At 34.3% G+C, this 22,518-nt stretch overlaps 3 protein-coding genes across 3 annotated transcripts in view; 1 reads left to right on the forward strand and 2 right to left on the reverse strand.

The window, feature by feature from the left end:
• Positions 1-524, forward strand: part of LOC101503988 (uncharacterized) — a 5,475-nt gene extending 4,951 nt beyond the window's left edge. The window contains exon 8 of the mRNA XM_073370097.1: positions 1-524. This exon is cut by the window's left edge and continues 28 nt beyond it. Coding sequence (XP_073226198.1) covers positions 1-465 — 465 coding nt within the window. The 3' untranslated portion in view covers positions 466-524.
• A 34-nt stretch (positions 525-558) lies between these two features.
• On the reverse strand, positions 559-3,695 carry LOC101504309 (uncharacterized). Its single transcript, XM_004487761.4, has 8 exons — positions 3,100-3,695; positions 2,897-3,027; positions 2,552-2,629; positions 2,393-2,437; positions 2,240-2,284; positions 2,077-2,128; positions 1,359-1,455; positions 559-959 (listed from the first exon to the last, which is right to left on the reverse strand). Exons 1-8 carry the CDS (start codon positions 3,368-3,370, stop codon positions 794-796), a joined length of 885 nt encoding a protein of 294 aa, XP_004487818.1. The 5' UTR covers positions 3,371-3,695; the 3' UTR covers positions 559-793.
• A 1,435-nt stretch (positions 3,696-5,130) lies between these two features.
• LOC101504637 (phospholipase D zeta 1) overlaps positions 5,131-22,518 on the reverse strand; it is an 18,382-nt gene continuing 994 nt past the window's right edge. The window contains exons 2-20 of the mRNA XM_004487763.4: positions 21,832-21,933; positions 21,572-21,687; positions 21,335-21,476; positions 20,040-20,210; positions 18,590-18,763; positions 17,889-18,131; positions 17,655-17,771; positions 13,601-13,740; positions 12,259-12,408; positions 10,030-10,186; positions 9,403-9,933; positions 8,896-9,006; positions 7,643-7,789; positions 7,361-7,558; positions 7,187-7,288; positions 6,263-6,394; positions 6,113-6,178; positions 5,854-5,915; positions 5,131-5,750 (exon numbers count right to left, since the gene is read on the reverse strand). Of these exons, the coding sequence (XP_004487820.1) occupies positions 5,504-5,750; positions 5,854-5,915; positions 6,113-6,178; positions 6,263-6,394; positions 7,187-7,288; positions 7,361-7,558; positions 7,643-7,789; positions 8,896-9,006; positions 9,403-9,933; positions 10,030-10,186; positions 12,259-12,408; positions 13,601-13,740; positions 17,655-17,771; positions 17,889-18,131; positions 18,590-18,763; positions 20,040-20,210; positions 21,335-21,476; positions 21,572-21,687; positions 21,832-21,933 (3,108 nt within the window). The 3' untranslated portion in view covers positions 5,131-5,503. The remainder of the gene's footprint in view (positions 5,751-5,853; positions 5,916-6,112; positions 6,179-6,262; positions 6,395-7,186; positions 7,289-7,360; positions 7,559-7,642; positions 7,790-8,895; positions 9,007-9,402; positions 9,934-10,029; positions 10,187-12,258; positions 12,409-13,600; positions 13,741-17,654; positions 17,772-17,888; positions 18,132-18,589; positions 18,764-20,039; positions 20,211-21,334; positions 21,477-21,571; positions 21,688-21,831; positions 21,934-22,518) is intronic.

The following is a 22,518-nucleotide window of genomic DNA, read 5'->3' on the forward strand; positions in this document are numbered from 1 at the left end:
AATCAAGACATTACCACATCCACTGTAGATGACATAACAGAAGGCCAGTTATGGTATGAAATAGAGAAGGAGCTTCAAAAGCAGGATAATACCATTGACATTCATGCTCAGGAAGAAGTGGCAGCAGCAGCAAAAGAGATCACTGAAGAAGAGAATCAACTTGTTGATGCTGCAGAATGCAGTAATTCAATCACAACATCTGATAACATGGATAGCCATCGATTTTATCCCCCAGGAAGAATCATGCATATTGTGTCTATGTCTTCATCTGATAATTCGAATTCAAATTCTGATGATCCTATAGAAGAACATGTTTGCTTATACGAAACACCGAGAGAGTTGTACAGCAAGCTTAGACTTTCAAAAACGATGATAAATGACCATTACATGCCAATGTATAAGAAGATGATGGAATTATTAATCCGAGATCTAGAGAAAGATAGCAATTGTAATAATTTAATGTGACAAATAAAATACACTTGGAAAATCATTAACGAATATAGATTTCAGTTATATTGTCTTGAGAGGAAATTTTCTAATGTATATATGATGATGATGTACACCCCAATGAATATTTCTTTCTTAAAAAAGAAAGTTGTACACACACCAAGTAGGTTCTGTTGAATGCTATTTTAAGCTTGATATTCAAAACTTACAGCAAGTCAGAGGAATAGCATGAATGTTATATTAATGAATAGATATTTTGTTTTACTATTGACATGAAAACGTTAAGCTCATCTTTTATTCCTTGGCATTGAGATATCAAAGCAGCAAAAACTGAGTGATGAAATTATCAACCACCATAGCGGAACTTGAGGGATTCAGGGGGTTCCTCTTCCATTATGCCAAAACCTGTTGTTGCCAAGTATTCACGAATGGTTGTTTTACGATCCGCAAGATAGGTGTGATCCAAAAAGTTGTTGTAGGCTTTGTCACCAAGATTCTTTGCTGCCAGTACACTACAAGAAAATGGTTTGCTCAGTCATGGTACTATTTGGTTTCATTGAAACTGATAACAGAAAGATTTGCTTTGTTGATTCTCAGATTGGGAAGACTGGATAAGTAAAATGTAAACAAAATGTATCTAGAGGAAAATACAAAATAGTAAGAAGTATCTCTCAAAAGCAAAAGAAAAGAAAACATAAACTAGAAAGACTAGTAATGTTGCCAGTGAATGTGTAACTTGTGTGACGAAGAAATTTATGTCAGTTGCATCCATGATTTTGGATATCTACATCTAACAGTAAAGAGTCTTCAACCAGGAAAAAATAGCTGACCAGAAATTCATACTATTTCTTCTCTTCAATATAAAATCAGTCAATAAATAATGAATAGGCTTTCATCCAAAAAGTGCTTACCAGTGTCGAAGATATACACGGCAAGGCAAAACATCGTCTCTCCAAATTTTATCAATATTCCACCTTCCATATTGCTGAAAAAAAATCTCCTTGTTTCCTGAACAGAATCAAAATGCAAGTGTGTAAAAATGAAAATAAAAGACAATGTAAAAGAGACAATCTAGGTATAACATAGGGCATGCATGAAAAAAAATTCACAATAATTTTTCTTGTAAAACAAAGTAAACAAACACCCAAAGTACTATATAGGGAAATTTCCCTATCATGTATTGGATCATTGCTCTCTTCTGCCTCTTTGGTTCCATGTTGAGCAGCATCAAACACACGTTCATAAAAAATTGACAAAACTCTTAAATTAGGCTCCCCTCTCTCATTTCTCGAAAAACCTTTAATCTTTACTGAATTTGATACAATCAATACCCATTTATATTAAGATAAAAAATCTTGGACAACATGTTGACATTTCATAAAAAGAATGTTTATTTTGGTCCTTCAAGTACTCGTGAGTTTTTCCATGAATGCAAACTGTATTCAGTTCAAAAGAAATTAGCTAGCAGAAGCTACTTACTATCATCACCTATGCCAATAAAAAATGGCAGCAAGCATATAAATCATTTAACAAAAAAGAGTTGGATGAATTCCAGCAATTCAATTTTCCAAAACAATACACTCCCCGTATCTTAAATAAACAGAATACTAATGAGAAACTGAGAATTACCTTTACATCTAATATTGAAAAATTCCTCATCACTATACCGGGCACAAAGTACCTGAGAAAAATGATACATTTGCTAATTAAACAACCAATAGTCCTTATAATGTACTAGTAGTAATAACCATAGAATCTATGCTTAAGAACAGCAAAAATGATCACCACATACCGCAGGAAAATCAAAAGACTTGCCATCAAGCGTTTCAGGAAGAACCTAAGACAAAAACAACAAAAAATAAACATTGGAAACCACATGTTAAAACATCATAAGACAACCAAAACATAACACAAAGCCCAAAATCTACAACATCTATTCGCTTACAGCAAGAAACCGAAACTCAACCTCCCTCTTGATAAAATCTGGAATCTGATACAAGACAATACAATCAAATCAAATAAGTTAGTTCCAAGAACACTAACTCAAAAGCATGAATGAATTTTACCTAAAATTGAAACTCAGTGCTATCACTGTAGTCTATACCTCTGATTTTCTTATCTCAAACACTGTTACAACAAGAGTTTCTCCTTCACATTGTTCCACACTCAAGCTTGAAATCTCCTAATAACATATTAATCAACACATAGTTAAAACTCAATGAGTTTTTAGATTTGGCTTTAAAAAAAATACTAACAGTAAAAAAATTCAATACTTAAAAACTTCATTTGTTTGGGTAAGTACTCAAAAACTTCAAATTGAATCAAGCATAAACCAAAATTAATTCGCCTTTCAAAATTGAACTAAGCATAAACAAAAATCGGCGACTGTTCTGTAAAATTAACAACACAGTGAAGAAAGAAAAGAGAGCAAGAAAAGATTAAATCGAACCATAGTTTCTGGTTTGGCAATACCGCGTTCAAAGAAAACGGGAGCAACATGAGCGAATACGCGACGGAAGTGATTCAACTTTGCAACTCTGAAATTGAGCAAATCGGGGAAAGTGCTTCGTGCGCTCCGCTCTACGATTCAAAGAAAGTGTTAAGCGATGAAGAAGAAGGAATCGGAGGAAAAAATGAAGGTAGTTACTGCACCGGAGAGGAGAGAGCCAAAGCCACAAATGGAGATGAGAGCGTCGGGAGAGAGGATTGAGTCGAAGTGAGAGTCGTCGATGAGTTCCGTGAAGGTGATCGGAGAAGAAGACATGGCGGATAGAGAGAGTATTTGGCGGGTTTTAGAAAGAGAGAGAAGAGGAGGTGAAGAGAAGGAGAGAGTGGCGCTTTGATTGCACGCGCGGGATGCGAGTGGGAGAAAGGGTGATAGTTGTTGTTGTAAGGTTAAGGAAGCAGCAGCGCCGATGTTCATAATAGCAGCCGCTGACGTGGTTATTTGCTTGGGAAAATGATTAATATTACCAAAGAAAACTTGCTAATGCTATGTTTGTTTGAGACAGTGGAGTACTATGGGAACTCAACTTCACTTTGAAATTACAATCACTGCATAGTCATTATGATTTTTTTAAATGAATTTTTAATAGTAATCGAATATAGTTTTTGTAAAATTTCAGTGAGTTATATGATTTGACTAATATAGTTATTACAATGGAGGGACGGCGTCCTATCATGGTGGTAGGGGAAGGTTGCGCCGAAAAGAACTAGAGGTACGAGGAGAACAATTTGGTGGGGAAAGGAATACTATAAGATCCAATCAGATTACAACATCTTGTGGTAAATAATACTTCATGTAATTGGCAGCAGGTTCAAACACACGTTAAGAGTGTTTTTTATTTTTGAGTAATAAAGAATGGTTTTAGTTAAAAATAAATATACAAAGTAATTTATATTTAAATATATTCATATAAAAGTAGGTCAAATAATAATTTTTAATGTTAAAATTATGTCTCGATTTAAAAGTTGTAAACCCCAATTTTATAAATTCAATTTTAAAGACAAAATTAATTTTTTTTATCTCAATTAATTTTACACCTTTAAAATTTTGATTAATCTAAATGATTGTTTACCTCGTTTTTTTATTAATAAATAAATTAAGGAAGACACACATCATTCAATAAAAAACGAAGATAAAAAATTGCTGCACAATATTTCGTGTACAAAAAAGCGATGGAGCCATTACTGTGTCACATGTTAGATTATAATATAGAAGAGTTAAGATTCGTAATTAGAATAGTTCATGAGCTTCGTACAAATTTTATTACCGTAAAAAATAAATAGTTCGTACAGATTTTGATAAGAATGTCACCGATCTCAATTCATAATGTGAAGCTAGAATATACAAATACATAATATAAGCTTTTATTTTTCTATGAAAATATAATAGAAGAATTTATTAATTTATCACACAATCTTTTTAGAAGAGACAATAAATACATTAGTAAATACCATCATAATTATAAAATTTCAAATTCAAATTCAAAATAATTGGTAGTTAGATACACCGGGCGGTTATGTTAGCTGAGTAGAACCACATGTACAGTGTACAGGAAAGTTCTCAACTTTAACGCTACTGCATTTCAGAAATAATTTTTGTGGAAACCATGTTATTAAATCTAAACACTATTGGGAATGTGAGTACAATATTTGGCATTTGAGTGCAAGGCTAAGGAAATTCCAAATCAACGACAAACAATGTAGTAACGTCAAAAGAAATGGCACCACATTGAGAAGTACCTCAGACAGAACTTTAGATGGACTAAACAAAAAATCACTAGTCACCAAATCACGCTCGACGGGTCACATACGTAGTTCTTACAGGATCACAAAAAAAATAAAATTAAGGAGTTGTGAAGGAGCTGTGAAATGAAACGCAGGAACGTGTGAAACAAAAAATATAATTTTCTATTTTTTTTTATACTGAATGACAATTTATTTTGACCTTATCCTAGCACTATAACAAAATGTACCAACCCTATACCCCTGTATCTAATATTCAAATCGAGTATCCAATTTTTTAAGGAAAAACATACTTTTGATAGTACCTCATACATATCCTGGTATCCATGCATATGTATATGCCTTCTATTTAGGAATACTGTACTTCATAGATATGTTTGAACCCTCGCCAGAAAAAGCGTACAAAAAACAAGAGAAAAACAATAGACAGAAATATAATGGAAAGTAATCAGCATATATTATTGATTTTATTTTTTTCTGCTATAAATTGTGAACTGATGGATTTTTACAGTGAACCAGTTATAGATACATTCTTTACAAGAATATGGATCTCTCAAGCACTCACTTCTCTCTGACCTCTCGATCCTCTCCGTGTCTCTCATAGCTTCCGTCTTGCTCTCCAGTATCCTCTCTATCTCTCCACTCTCTCCCCCTCCCAACTTTGTCCATCTCAGCACATCATAATCCCCCCTACCCCAATTTCCCAACTCATTTGCAGAATTTGTAATAAAAAGAAACTCTGCAAATAATTAATTACAAATCCCCCGTATAAAAAAAGTCAATATGTTTTGTGTACTGGACATCGTACTCAATGGAAAACTTGAGCAGCATAGTATTCACCTTCATTGAAAGCAGGTCTTAGACTTTCTTGACACATGAACTCCAAGGGAAAAGAAACAAGATGACCCTTTACTGTTGCTAATCTCTCCAAGGGATGAGTGTTCTTGATATCTCCATCCTGATAGGATTCTAGTTTTTCTGGGGCTATTCCCAAATCAATGGTAGTGTGTCCGATTTTTTCTTTCCATAAAGCCACACTTTGTCTGAAAGCAAGTCTGCAGAAACAAGAGGTTTATGGTGTATGTTAGGACAAGACAACGGGACAACGGAAAAGACTTACCTAGAGAATAAAAATGGAAAACAGTTACGCCAACATACCTGGTGTGTATCAAATCATTAGGCACACAGGAAAAGACATCCTGATAAATTGCAGTATTTGTCTGGAAAACAAATCCAAGGATAAAATCAGTATTCTAGTTTGAAGTATTGTTATGGTATGAGATAAGGAGTTAGTTAAGGAAGTTATTAGTTAACGAGGCTGTTATAGGGCTACTATAAGTCAAATTAGTAAGTCAAATTACAGATCTATTGCAAGTCAAGTTAGTAATAAATATAAACACTTGATCTTTCTTATTACCTTTGCTATTGTCATCCAAATGTCCTTGTACGTAGACTCAACAACAGGGTCCATTATTTGATTGACCTGAGAAAAGTATATTAAGTAGTAATCATTATTACTAATAAGGCACATGAAACAACTACTATCCAAAAATGGAAAATTACTAACCTCTCCTGCCGGGAGACCTAAGTGTTCAGACCATAATGATAATCGGAGAGTCAAAGAAAACTTCCCTGCCTTCCAAGGCTTTCCATCCATATAAGAATCAATCAACTCTTTGTCTTCTATAACTACACCAATCTGAAATCCACATGTGGGACAGTTAAAGGGACAGAACTACAGAAGGTGATGCAACAATTATGAATTCATACATAATTTAAAAAGTGAAATTAAATATTTCCAAATGTGCATATAATAATTAACAGCACTTAGTGAGAATAATCTAGAGTTGTTGTTGTAGGTAATAAACAGACCAGTCGACGGGTTTACAAACCATGACACAATTTTAAAGGTAAAAAAAACGAAGTTGACTATATTATTTCACTAGTTACATGTTTTATATTAAGGTGTCCCCTAAACGTTTAACATCACAAATATGTCAAACTGATACTCCCTCCATTACTAATTGAGTGTAGGTTTATTCACAAAGATTAAGAAAAACAATAAACGACTTAATGAGTGGAATCAGTTTACTGAATTGTCCTTATTATCTAGTGGAGTATTACTATTGTTATGAATACATGATAACGTATGATGACTTGAGAATGGCACACTATTTATTTGAGGGCAAGATTGAAGAGAAAAAATTAATGTTGCACTGAAAAGATAAAAATGACACTCAATATGAAATGGAGGGAGTAATATGGTGAAAGAAATTCAATTTTAGATATAAATTTGCAGTCTTCCCCCAAAATATACAATAAAATATAGAAACCAATTACTTTGCTTCTATAATATAAGAAAGAATTACCATTGATAAAAAACTGTTACAAGGGTTCATGAAATAATGCTGTATGAGAGTGAATAGGTAATGAAACACATATCCGATCAAACCTATACAACATGTGAAAGGAAAATGGCTTAAATTTGTACCTCAGAGTCCCTGGAACCAAGTAAGCTCCTATCATTAATATTAGCAGATCCAATCAAACTTATACAATCATCAACAATCATAATTTTACTGTGAACGTACACCTGCAAAAATTTGTATGTCATTAAGCTAACTAGAGCTACTTAAGCAAAAGACATTAGATGGAAAAAAAATACCTGGCTGGTTGCTACAGGACCACCATCGGAGAGTCTACCATAATTCCTCAGTCCGTAAAAAGAGATGTAGTCATGTACTCTTGAGCCAAGAAGATCATAAAGATTATGTAAGATAGATTTCTGCCCTCTGCAAATGGTTCGATACTGCCAATGCATTATGGCTCTCACAGATGCTGCACCGCCATCATCAAGCCCCCCCTATATAACAAAGAAGTAAGTCCAAAGTTCGTGCAAACACTATATTTTCTATTGTTGAAAAAAGAAAAAGAAATTAATTAGAACCTGGAAGCCAGGCAGGAGAGGTATAACGACTATAACTCTGAAAGATTTTTTGTCATTATAAGCTCGCATAATCCGTCGAAATAAAGCTTCTAACACACGGTTGCGTATCATATCATCTCCAGAAAGACCTGATATAAAAAACTGGTTCTGGAACAAGTACCCATAGATTAAACAGAACAGTCAGGAACGTCCCGAATAGATTTAGGAAGAGATATATATTACAAGCTGTAGGAATGTTGGAATCATTATTAAAAGAAAAAAGCTGATCATCTAAATCCACTTTCTAAAAACTAAGGCATTGCAGAGATAAAGTCCAAATATGTTTAGGTATTTGACTTTTCTATTTTTAAATCTGAAACTGATGAGGTGTTTGACAACATTCAAAACAAGTATAAAATAGTAAAATACAGACATGAATACATAAACCAATTTAATAGAGAACCAGTTCAAACTTACACTTAGTTTGGTTTGTTCAATAATAAAAAAATTCCAAAAAATATGAGCAATTATGATTATCTAAATTCAATACAATTGAGATTAACTTATATTTTCAAACATACATATTTATTTAATCACAACTTTTATTTAAAAAAGTCAATTTTCCTTCTGAAAGGAAGTTGGAAAATTATAAACCTTTAAAATTAAAAGAGGCAACTATCTCAAAACTCAGAAAGACAACTATAGGATCGGATAATAAACAAAGCTGAGTTATGACTAAGAGAGATCAAAACCTTTCTATAATCATCATAACAATAAAGAAACTTATATATGTAGGTTATATTGAATTGAAACAAGTAAAGCCAATACTAATGGTGAATAGAGATTAAGTTCTTCCTAGGAACAATGTATAAAATAAGTTGCAGAAGCAAGCAAATAACATAGCATAACAAATGCCACACCATTTAATCATGAAAATATGAAATGTAATTATCATCTTGAAGAAGAGCATTTAGAGATACCAGAGACAAAGCCTAAGAGTTGAGACTTGAGATATTATGCAGAAACTCACAAGATATTCAAATTGTTGAGAAAAATGGCACTTTCGTTCTAAAGGAAATACTTATTAGGCCAATCAAGTAATAATCCACCCTGTTCTTTGGTATTTCTTTTCAATCTAATTGACAGCTTCGATGTGTTTTATAATTATAATATTAATTAATGATAACAATGAAAAACCATTTTTTGGTATGATCATTTGCAACACCTTCAATCTTCAAAAACTGTATCACATTAAAGACAGCAGAAGTTTATACCTCAATGTAGATGAAGTATTCAGCTTTCTCAATGAGAGAGCAATAAGCACTGTGGATGCTCTCTTCAGTTTGGCTTGTTCCAGCTGACCACTGACTGACGCTCCTAATAACCTATCAATTAAAGTCTATTAAAGTCTATTTCAATGGTAGAAAATACATTGGTCAGTGTAATAAAAAATAACAGGACACAAGTGACATGAAAAGAACAAAAGCAATAAGATATGCCCCCTATTAAAGTCGATCTTCCAGCGACATATGAACTATCACTTCCCATGAATTTCAGTCTTAATGTTGCAAAAAAATCATCAAAGGCAAGAGCTTCAATAAAATATCTGATTTTTCTCAATAAATTTTAATGACAAAAAATAGCATGTGTTACATTTTAAAGAACCTTTTGATGAGATGATCATATAAAACGAATATCACAGATAAAACAAATGTATTTATCATCCAGACAATTATATTTCGGTAGGTCACTGAGACTTCAGCACTATGAAAACAGCGTACCTGACAACGGCAGGAAGCACGAGGACCAATTTGTCCAGATTCATCAGCAAAACCTCCCTGATCATCCCGTTCTTGTGATTCCCACCATTCTAGATCTGTATTTTGTGAATCAACGTGAGCCAATCTATCATGAGGCATTTTCTCGTGATAATGCTCAGAGTCAAGATCATCAACAAAGCCCTTCATTGGTGTATCCGGACCAACTGCTGCAATTTTCGCCCTTCGGAATGAAAAAGGAAGGCCACTGCTGATCCTTCTTGGCTTGTCAAGGTGATGTAAAAAGGAGATTCGCCCATTTGGTTTTGGGTCTCCTCCAGGAGCATTCAACCCTCCCGGCTCCTGAGGCAGGAGTAGAGGAATATCTTGGTCCTGGGAAGATGACGAAAATGAATCTTCCCTCTTGAGGACTTTACCATTGACTGTGTTCTTGATTTCAATCGGTATCTCACTGCTTCCCAAGTAATGAGGAATAACCATATGATGTTGAGGCATAAGTAATGGTATTGTTTGTTCATATGGAGCTTTATTCCTCTGATATAAAAAAATAAATAAATTATTTCCTATTGACAACATAGGAAATGGATCGAATGCCTCAAGACTTCAATGAAATTGTAGAATAAATCTAACCTTGGCATAATTCCATCGCTGAACAAAGTGCCTAGCAATGTCACGACAAGGTGGTCCCCAAAGAGCACAATGAACATCATGCCAAGGCATACGAGGATATTTTTCACGCTCCAGTTCATCTTTCATTGTATCTTCCCATGAATTAGGTTCAGATTCTCTATCAAATTTGAAAATGAAATGAATATATAAATTATGTTCAACAAGAGTAGGTCTATTGACCAAGTAACGATGAGCGACATATGCTAACTCATACCAACTGCAAAGCCTGTGACAGTTTTCTTTAGAATATGTTTTTTTTAATAGACAAATGTTAGTAAGTCAATGGTTATGTTGGTTTCCAGGGTTCGAACCCTGGACCTCCTACTTAGATTTTAAAACTCCTTCGTTGTCCTTTATTTAATGTAGCATATTATGAGTATATGGAAGAATCAACAAGGAGAAATATAAGTTATAATTAAGATTCAATCATTGACTTGTTGTAATTAATATGAGCCATAATACAAGCAGACACACACATGTGCACGCGCATACATATATATATATATATATTGAGAGTGACTGTATGAACTATCCAAAACAAACCCTAAATCTTCTACACCTGCTTAGCAGCAAACCATCCTGAGTGTCAAAACAAGCGAGCTATGCCTGCCATAGCTCCTATCTAGGAGGTTTGTGCCAGCAATTAACTTTCTGGCATCCTCAAAATTTTCATATATTGACTTAATCACCCTAAATTCAGTTTTTCCATTGTCCCTTATCCAAAGACTGCCTCAAGGCTACTACACCTTTGCAATCGCATAAGGGAGCGGGAGTCACCTTTTTGGTGCCATCCTACCTCATACTCAGGAAACCACCCATATGAGCCCTTTTAACCCCAAGCTTTATCCTTTCAGATGTGTTACAGATGGTGCGTCTCATGGTTTTGGACTTTTGGTGTTCTTTATATTGTCCAATGCATGTCCTCCCAGACCTGCCCAATCCTTTTTAGACATTCTTCAATTATTTGTTGTATTTCTAGTTACATCCTTTGATTTGTAATAATGGGAGATGGGAGATAATTTTCCCAGTATTTCAAGTTTCTCTAAGACTGTTCTTATTGCTTCATCCCTTGTCGGCTTGCCAGGCTAACCATGTAAGTATTTTGCCCATTACAAGTTACAACTAGAAAAATGATTTAGATGGCCACCTATAAGACTTTGGCAGTACCAAAATCCTTTAATCTCATCTGATAGTTTATAATTTGTGGTTGTCGTCTAGGGAACCTCAGATTCTTGTTTTATAATGAACATGGACACGTTTTATAATTTAGTTTTGCTCGGTAAGAGTTAGCATCATCGGTCACTAGTGCGAGCATTCCTAGTGCAAATTGTAAGGCCTTTCATCACTTTACGTCATCAACTTAGCTCTTTGTTGAACAATCTGGTTATCCATAAACTTTATATCTCATTCATCTCAAATATTTGACTCCAATATTTCTAATTCCAAAAATTCAGACTAAACCAACTCAATCCCAAAAGCTAGCTCATGGTTTGAAGATTGCTAGAGTCTTCTCATAACATCTTTGGCCATATCTCTAGGAAATGTGAGATCTCAACAACACTATTAACATCTATTGAGATATTGTAAATATTATTAATATCCTTGACATATCTCACTTGGTTAGGTCGGACTCAAGTATATATATTGTACTTTACTCTTATTCTAATATATGAAGAAATATGTCTTAGGATACCCACCCGTTTATATAAGACATGATCGGAAATAACAATTTGATTTAAAAAGATATTTTTCAGGTTTCTGCTTTAGCTCATTAATAGAAGCAACAATTTCTTTTCCTTTACAGATATTTTGCTACTAAACTTCTACTTTCATATACAAATTTTTTATTCTTTCTCCAAACACTTCAAAATAGTAAAAGAAGGAGTTTATCTAATATGGACCTCTCAAAATGGGTCCAAAGGTGGACCCTTACCTTTTTAGTAAACAAATTAATTTTATAATAGTAAAAAAATGGGGAAGAGATGTAATATTTTATTAAAATTTACTGAAAATAGTAAGGGTCCACCTTTGAACTCTTTTTTAGAGGTCCATATTAGATAGACCTGTAAAACAAGTACCTTTTTTCTAAAATTTAAATTTAAATTAAGCTTTTAGCAATTTCACAGCAAGGCTAAATGGACTCTAGCATAAAGCTTCCAAGGGATTTTATTTTCTATTCACAATATTTACCTTGGGTTGTAATAGTCCTTTCCAGGCCAGATTAAAGGGGGAACATCTCCAACTTTATGTTCAGGTGAGTCGTATCGACCAAAGCACAAATCCAGTCCTCCGATGAAGCAAATATGATTATCAACAATGACAAGCTTTTCATGGTGTGACCTGAGTATATTAATAAGCACAAATAAGAAACCACAAAAGTGAAGCATTCTTGGATATATGCTGATAAATAACACACACACACACCAACACACCCACAGGCAAACACACACATAGACATACATGTGTATGAATGTGTATTGAAGTTATAAGATTTTAAACAACGCAAGAAGGAAGAGAAAGAAGAATGCCTTTGAATGGTAGTTGTGGTTTTTGATGATACAAGAGACTAAGCACTAACTGCAATTCAAACATATACTAAAATCTTAATCCTGGATAAAAGGTAAAATATGTTGTTGGTTCCTATATAATTGTGATCATTCATATTTAGTCCATGTATAAATTCTTTTCATTCCGAGTCCGTGTAAAAATTTGAATGATACTTCGACACAAATTTTACACCAAAATTCAACAAGTTAGATGGTTAACACAATTTAATATGTGGTTAATAATGTTCAGTGAGTGGTTAGTGAATGTAACTATGTGTCGCAACTCATTAATCATCTACTTAACACAATTAACCACGATTGTGAACGTCATTAACCACGATTTTCAGATGTATATTTTGAATCTAAATCATGGTTAATGAATATCATGTATATTTGAACACCAAAAAATCATGTATATTTGAACGCAATTTGGATGATTAATAAATATATATATATATATATATATATATATATATATATATGAAAACTTGAAAGTTGTGGTTAATAACGTTCAAAATCGTGGTTAATTATGTTCAGTGGATGGTTAATGAATTACAATACCTTGTTATAATCATTAATCATCTACTAAATATAATTAACCACATATTTGAATTGCGTTAACCATCTAAGTTGTTGTCAAATTTTGTGTCAAAATAACAACTCTTAAAAATAAAACATTTGTGGTCTTAGTCCCTGCAAAGGACCTAAAACATGCAGTTTTTGTTAAATATAGGGACTAAAAATGAACTGTTTTTATGGACTAAAGATGAATGGTCATGATTTTACTAGGAATGAATATTTAATCCTAAAGTAAATAAGGAAAAAAATCATGAAATACAAAGAAATATATAAGTTAATCGTAAGAGACAATCTAAGATACAATTCAAAGATACACCACCCAAATATTGAGATATTTTTCATATTCTAACAACACATTCACACATTCATAAAACCAAATACAAAGAAAGTTTTGGGTGATTTCATACCACAGGTAAACACCAGTAGAAAAGTGGTCAGGATAGCGTAATACCCTCACATTCTCATGGATGCTAAGAAGCTTTCTCTTGCTATAAACACTGTTGATTTTCAAAGCAAGAGCCACCTCTTTGTAGAGAAGAATGTAGATCTGGAAACAAAGACAAAAAGCATTCATACAAATCTTGACACTTCAATGGAAATAAAGCAATTCAGTATATTTCATCCATGTGGCATACAAAGCAACTTAGAACCTTCGTAACAACTCGATCTTCAGGTGGACTGGACTGGTACACCAATAAGTAATTAAAAATTCAATTAATATACCTTTTGGCTTCTCTCCATTTTGAAATCATAAACATTTATAGAAGACTAAATTATATAGTTCTATGTATACCTTTCACCAATGTTACTTATGAGCAAAGTCAAACAAACTAACAAAAATTAGAGCCACCTGTTCTACCTAGAGAGAGGAGTAATACAAATCGCCATCCCTCCCTAAGAACCTAAACTCAGGAATAATGACATGCATTTGGTACACAGTGTAAACATGGATACTGCAACAAAGCTTGGTTTATGGCACCCCATCAGGATTTTAAGCATCACATATTGTTTGACAAGCTTGAATACATATCTTACAGAGACTTGACCTGTTAGGAACCCAAGAATTGGATTCCAAAAGAAAGAACACTTTTATAAAGAAATAGGAGAGAATCTTTCCTCCAAGGATTTCCCCTTCACAATAGAGTTTCTACTATATTCACAACTGTACAATATTAAATGAATGACCTTTCTAACTCCAAAACCTCTCTATTTAAACACAATTCCTAACTACCTCATTAACTAACTATAACAACAATCAACTACTTTAACTACTGTAATATCTATATACTATATCCTAACAATACACCCCTCCTAAAACAACCTTGTCCTCGAGGTTGGCATCTATTTTCTTTTTGTAAGTGTAATATTTGATAACATGTATTGGCTTCTCTTTTCCCTTCTACGTATTCTTTAAAATTTATTCTGCAGCATGCACCCATTTAGAGCATTACCACTTGTATTCCACAAATGCAAGGTGTAAGTACTAGCACCTTCTGCAACATACTACTATTTTTATTGTTGCCACCTGGATCCCACAATGGTAAGGATGAAGACCCATTCACCACAATTTCTTTTGCTGCCTCCCATTGTTTTACATAGTTAATTCCTTTGCATAGAAGCACATGTTCACCTCTGACAGGAATAAAACCGCCATAATTCTGCTGGACATTAACACTTTCTCTATAATAGGAGTCAGCTTCATAATCTGCCTTTGGGTTCTCTAAAAGAAGCATCAAACCGTCCTTCCCATGTTGCCTTAAGCACCAAAGACTAAAACATGGTTTCAGTTGATGAAACATGGTGGCCAATATCATCTAGGACTTTTTCCAAACAAGGAAAGCTTTTTGCCATTGGACAGGAACTACAGGAATAAAACCGCCATAATTCTGCTGGAATTAACACTTTCTCTATAATAGGAGTCAGCTTCATGATCTGCCTTTGGGTTCTCTAAAAGAAGCATCAAACCTTCCTTCCCATGTTGCCTTAAGCACCAAAGACTAAAACATGGTTTCAGTTGATGAAACATGGTTTCAGTTGATGAAACATGGTTTCAGTTGATGAAACATGGTGGCCAATATCATCTAGGACTTCTTCCAAACAAGGAAAGCTTTTTGCCATTGGACGGGAACTAAAGGATCCTTCTTCTAATGCTACTTGAAGTAGTTTAATTATAAGAGATGCTGGATAAATCTCAATGGGAAGTCCCGAAGCCATATTCTTATTCATGTGATGGAAAATTGAAACCCATAGTTCACATTTACATCTGTAGGTTTCCAATGTCTGATTCAAAGGCATCAGTTTAGGGGTTTGCAGTAAGGTGCAAACCAGACATAGTAGTAACAGTCTGCACACCAGACACAGTAGTAACAATGTGCATCCAACTTGTGTTTTTGCATCTGGTTCACCACAGAATTTATACCTGGTGGACGCCGTCGTTGAATTAACATCTGATGGTTACCGCTGATGGAGTCCAGTGGCTCTGGCGAAGGCAGTGGTTCAAATCCAGCTTCCTCCGTCATTTGCAGATCTCGGTCTTGACCTTTTGGTAATGAAAGATTGGTTGTTGGAGTGGCCCCTGCATGTGGGCCGGTGTTAGAGAGAGTTTGGGTGCAGGGGCATTCAAGAGTTTAGTTAATTGAGCTTCCTTGTTCTTTGTGCGCGACTTCTGATTTGATGGCTTTAACGACAATACGAGGCTGATTGGAATCTTCTAAGACCAAGAACCTGTCTCGTTACTACCACATTTCCACTTCTCAGTGTTCTTTGCCATTTTACCCAATACGAGTCACTGACTTTCCCTTGAGACCCAGTTGTGGCTTCCATCACAAATCTTGACAATTCTTTTTGTCGATCCCACCTTGCTTGATAATGTCGATTTTCTGTCGTCCGCTTTTGTGCCTTCCACACTTCTAATTTTGTTTCTGGCTTATCCTGCATTGAATTTTCCCCCTCTATTACCTCTTTTGACTTTCCTTCATTCTTCTTTGTCTCACCCATAACATGTATGTTGCTCTTGTCTCCATCTATTGCAGATCCCTCTGCATTACAGCTGTTTCCCTTTCCAAAAAGATTTTCACATTAGATCTGGGCTTATTTGTTGCAACGATAAAACCAAAACATTGTCGTATCATCCATGATCATGAACGTCCACTACAATTAATCAAACACGTGAATTTCTTTCACCTCAAAAATCTTTTCAACCCTTGCAATCGACCTAATGGGGTCCATCCCTGTAAATGTTGGCAACTCCATCATTTGTGCTGCTTCCATCTCCATGACCAGTGGAACTCCCCGAAGATCCGGTAGGTCGGACTAATTGTTAGGAACCCAAGAATTGAATTCCAAAAGAAAGAACATGTTTACTAAGAAATAGGAGAGAAATCTCTTCTCCAAGGGTTTCCCCTTCACAATAGAGTTTCTACTCCATTCACAACTTCACATTATTCAATGAATGCCTTCTCTAACTCCAAAACCTCCTTATTTATACACAAAAGTCCTAACTACCTCATTAACTAACTATAAAAACAATCAACAACTTTAACTACTCTAATATCTATTATACTATATCCTAACACAACCCCTTTTTTGAAGTGTCCATGTTTCATACTCATAACAATGACTCAAATACTTTTGAAAAAGAAAAATTGTTGTAATAAGGTGTGCAACAGAAAATAAAGAGAAGAAAAATATTTTAACTTGGTCCTACCTACATCAAACTATAGGCCAATGTCTAAGGAAGAAATACAAATCCCCAATGATTAATTAATATTACAAAGAGGGATACTCGATGTTCAAATCCTCACGCCATACACACAAAAAAAGACATATCTATAGGTCCAGATTGACTTTGTCTGCACGCTTCAACCACACCATTTGCTTTGTGTCAGATCATATGTTGGGACAAAACCCAAAATTAAATAGAAGGCATGTTGTAATGGAAAATGGATTTAGCAACAATAGAAGGGAAGTAGTCATTTTAATCTCTGAGGAATGTAAAATAGGCCATTGTTACAGTAGAAAATAGAGGAACATAAGATAACTGAGAGCCAATATCACACTAAAATCCTTGGGATGGCCATAATTATCTCTTAACCGTTTAAATGTTCAACAAGTTAATAATAAAAGTAATTTGTCCTATATCTTATGAAGTTGATGATGAAGATGATGAAGGTCATAGTTTTATTATTTTTAATTCAAAAAAAATTCTTTAAAAAATTTATTAAAAAATAATCATATATGGCTTGACACATCAGCATTTTAAAAAAATAATAATAAATAAAGGACCAATTCGTGCACGTTTTAAAACATAAATGACCAATTTGGGACAAAATAAAGATAAAGGACCAAACTGTTACAACTAATAAGATAAATGACTAAAAATGTAATTTGCCAAGTAAATCAGTAAAAAGGTGTCTTGAATAAAATGGACAAAACATAGTACAAAGAGTTCCAAGAAGTTACCTGTACGCCTTCCTTAGCTTTTGCTTCCAACAGATTATCAAGCCTTGATGAAGCATGGGTGTTGAAAGGTCGCCGTAGATACAGTTCTGGGCACAGCCACCACCCACAGATAAATATCTGCATGAATCTTTGGATCATTAAACAGCAACACGAAAACAATCATTATTGTCTGTTTTGATAAAAACAAATTATCATGAAAGTGGCCTTAAATGTTATGGCACCGAATAATCAAACCTCAGATTTGGCATCCTCAATTGAAGAAGCCATGACCTCAAATGCTGCTTGCCCATCTACAAACCACTGTGCTTGACTATCATCTTCATTTAAGCCTCTTGGAGGAGCAAAAGAGCCATAGCGATGAGGATGGCACCATCCTTCAGGAGGCTTGAGTCCAGCATCATTAATTGCAGCGACCCAACCTTTAACTTTACTACTACTTTTCACTCTAATTCTAATACTTCGGATTCCACAAGTCACCTAAAGTATTCAATAAGTGTTTAGAAAGTATCTTTCTCTGTATATCATCACCATATGTCAGATAACATCCACAAGTCAGCTAATACTACTAAACATGTTAGAACAACCCTCATTTTGGTCCTTGAAAAAAAATTCAATAATTTTGTCTTCAAAATATTATTAGATCAATTTTGTCCTCAAAATGGAAGGTCTTCACATTAAAAGTCCCAAAGTTACTGTTTACTGGGATCAAAGTGATACAGCTCACAACCAAGAACTATCACTTGAGGACCAATTTGAAGTCACTGATCTCCCAAAACTTGTTGCATGTTGAAACAGAGGATCAAACCAAAATGACATTCGACAAATATTTCATGGACCAAATTGGAGACTTGTTCAAGATTTTGATATGGCAGACAAACAATAACAATTGGCATTAAACCCTTTTAAGCATAAGATTAAGAAGAAACAATAAACACCTTGAATGAATGGCGTAAAGGATTTCGTTCCTTCATTTCAATCGCTAACGATAGACGACCGTCCCCATTGCCATCTGAGGCTGGAAGTACATCAAAAACAATAATGTCCAAGGGTTGTGAATCAAAAGGATCTGCCAGAAATGCCATGAATCCAGGTTTTAGTACGGCCCAAACCTGTACACAAACAAGAAAGTGATAATTGTGAAGTTAAACCTAAACCTAATATAATAAACGCTACTCTAACAGAATTAAAACGATACCACTAAATTTCTAGGTTATAAAACACCATGTTGTCTGGAGAAATTCAAAGTCCGGTAAATAATTAAAATGCCAATGGGAGTTGATTTCAGTTGGTAAGGGATCAAGTGACAACTGACAAGTACTTCACTTGAAAGCCTTGGATTTAGTTTTTGCCGCCAACAATGCCCTATGCCCCCATTAGTAGGGCATTTTGTAAGTATCGCTGCGGAAGTTCGTAGCAGCGTGTGCCATTGAGGGAGAAAGCCTCACCTTCCCCAAGATGTTTTCCAATAAAAAATAAATAAAAATATATCGATCCCATCCCAACATATATAATTTATACTACTGCAGAGATCGAACTTCCCTATCTGTCTCAATTTACACTTTCCCCAAATACCTTGTAGTGTATATTCAAAATTATTGAAAAGCAGTGAGAAAAATGTCAGTTGCACTTTGTAAAATGGGCTCACTTCCAAAATCACATCTCTTACACTTAAGAAACTTAAAAAAATATATATTATCCAGTTAAAAATTCTCATTCAATTTTACAAGTTTGAAATAGGAGCATGTAAGGCGAGAATCTTCCATTCCTTTAACAATAGGAGCATTCTTTCTCTAATAATTTTATTCCTTATTCCTAATCTAATCTTATCTTGTGTAACCACTAATCCCTACACACTGAAATTACTTTCTTGATGGCACTTTATCACCAACATTCAATCACATACAATTACTAGTATTGTAGTTGTGCAGTAAAATTTTATTCTAAGCACGGGTGTACTTTTCAATCAAATCAGAACTGAAACATTCTTTCATTTCATCCACTCTATTTGGATCCTATGGTTGACATCTTTTATTATCTCCCTGTTATTTTGTATGATCGACCCAAGATACTTAAAATATGACACTTATGGTATTGTCTGCTACTATGCTCTCCAAATTTTTACCTCTAAGCTACGATTTATGTGTCTCTTGTTAAACTTGCATTCGAATTCGATGCACTACGTTTGTAATATTAGGTGATACTTTACAAGCTTCCACAGCCACCTTATGAGTGATTTCTCAAAGCAAGTAGGTGGAATATATGTTTACGTATATATTTTGCATCTGACTTAATTGCAACACGTACAAAAATTTAGCTTTTTCATGTATCAATAGAGACCAAGATAAGTGAAGCATGTTAACCAACTTTAATAGAAGGATTCATTACCTTTTGCCAATTGTCATTACAACAATTAAAACAGTCAGACAAACAACACTTTCTGGAATCGTCATCCTTTTTAATTTTAGGCAGATGCTTCACCATCACAGATTCTTCCTTCAGCTTAGGGCCATATTCAGGTGAAAAAGATAACATTGACACCTCCAAAAACTTGCAAACCTAGACCATGCAATTGCTTATTGTAAAAAACGAGTGTCTAGTTATCAAGATTAAACACACAAATTCAATAAACATCCAATAAATAGCTAATAAAAGAACATAAATAGTCATGAACTTCAACTCGAAATATGTTCAAGTTCCAAGGTCCATATCATATAACATATTACATTTAGTTGTGTATAGTAGCCAAAAAAAGTGCCAACAATTCTTTAAATCTCAAGCCTAAGGGAGGCACTAGGCAGCTATGAAGCACAAACACCTCTGGGATTAAGTGTGTCGCCGTGTCCAACACCTGTCCGTACGGCACGTCCCGACAACTAAAACAAGTGTCCCAAAATATCTTTTTTCATTTGCTTCAACACACGTTAGGCACCCCTTGGACACATCTGTGAGACACATCTATGAGTGATAGATGTGTCAGAGCAATGATGATCAATGAAAAGATTAAAGACATTAAACATGATTACATCATGTAATCATGTTTTCCTTTTCAGCAGTACATGAATGAATTAGTGAAGGTGAAAACTGAAAACTATCATATCTTGTTTTATATATTTTTTGTAATGAAAAAAATTGTTCAATTTAGATGTGCGTATATATTTTGATTCTCAATTTAGATCTTTTATAAATTATGTTCATATTTTATTTAATTGTAATAAATAAATAAATATGTGTATTGGTGTCCTATGTTTTGACATTAACAGTGTTGACGTGCTTGTTTCATGTCAAGTGTCTATATCAAAATCTGTGTTTCATAGCTGGGCAGCCCAGTGCACAAGACTTCAACAATTGTGGGGCCTGAAAAGGATCTATCATTAGCAAAAATAGCCCTGTGAGTGGAAAGGTTATTTTCATGACTAAACCAGAACCATGGTGGTCTTATGTGAGAGTCAAAACAGATTCATGAAGTTGGCTGTCCCTACTAAATTCATGAAGTTGCAGTGTCGAGGCAACTAGTGATTCACTGGTCAACCAGTGACCCACTGTCTTCATCAAGTCAATACCCAGACAAATTTTTATAACATTGGTTGAACCAAGATAGTGTATCAACAATTGTAGAAAAAGAATAATGTCTAAATAACATAATAGACATCTATTTTCAAAACCATATGCACAAAGCATACCTCAGGAGAATTAACAATACTAATATTTCCCAAAAAGTGATTCAGATACCCTTGCATTGCACTTTTTGCCCTGTCCGCAATAGATTGTTGTCTTCCTAAAGCTGGCCGTATAATTGGTAGAGCAGCACTAGATGGAACGTCTCTGTAGCAAAATCCAACGTATAGGAAATTATGACCACAAATTAACAAATTTCAATTGCAAGAGTGCTCCAATAAAATTTGCATATCGGGTATCACCTGTTTTTAGCACTTTCATCAGTTTGTAAAGGAACTGTTTCATCATCAGCTTCATCTTCAACTTGTTCCATAGTAGTGTTTTCTCCAATTCCTAGATTTTGAAGCCATTCTTTAACCTTTAATATGAGGTTTCAGTGAACATTATATTAAAATCCAAACTTTGCTAGATATGAATGATATCATCAAATAACACAATGTAAAAAAAAAAACATTTAAATATAAGCAATCAAATCAAAATCAGTATAAACAACACTGCTTACCTGCTCTTGCTTCTCATGAATTTCCTCAATAAAGGCACGCTTTTTTAATGCAAAATGCAAAATAAATACTTGACTAGCTTTCTTCACTAGCTCCCACTTGAACTGGAACGAAAATGAGAGATGTGAGTATACTCCAGTATGAAGCATGACTGGATGAAATAGACAAGGAGACTACAAGTAAAAAATATTGTTCCTCTCCACATCTACATTTTTGTCTTCTTCCGTAAAAAGAAATTCCTAGACGTACTTCAAGACTAAACAACTGAGCTAATTATGAATTTGTAGACAAAAGGGAACATACACAATTAGTGTAAATTAGTTTTACACTGACATCCAATGAGATTCCAACATTTAGCAGTCATCGTTCATTGGATGTCGCTGTAAGAGCATATTTGGAACCGCAGTTGGAATGGTCAGACTCACGTTTGCTTTGAAGCTAGTAGTTGCAGCTTCCAAGTGAACGCGGAAAGCTACCATGGAAATTGATATCTCCAAACATATATAAAACTATTTTCCACCGCTAGTGCATCTCCATTAAACATTTTTTTTGTGTTAAGAGATTTATATAATACTTAGAAATATAAACAGTGGTTTAAGATAATAGATTTCAAACCATCATATTCCTTTCATTCTAAAAATTTCTTAATTATTTACTAGAAAGGATCAACTCTTTCCCACCAAAACCCT

The sequence above is a fragment of the Cicer arietinum genome, chromosome 1 (assembly GCF_000331145.2).
Source record: "Cicer arietinum cultivar CDC Frontier isolate Library 1 chromosome 1, Cicar.CDCFrontier_v2.0, whole genome shotgun sequence".
Classification (NCBI taxonomy): Eukaryota; Viridiplantae; Streptophyta; class Magnoliopsida; order Fabales; family Fabaceae; genus Cicer; species Cicer arietinum.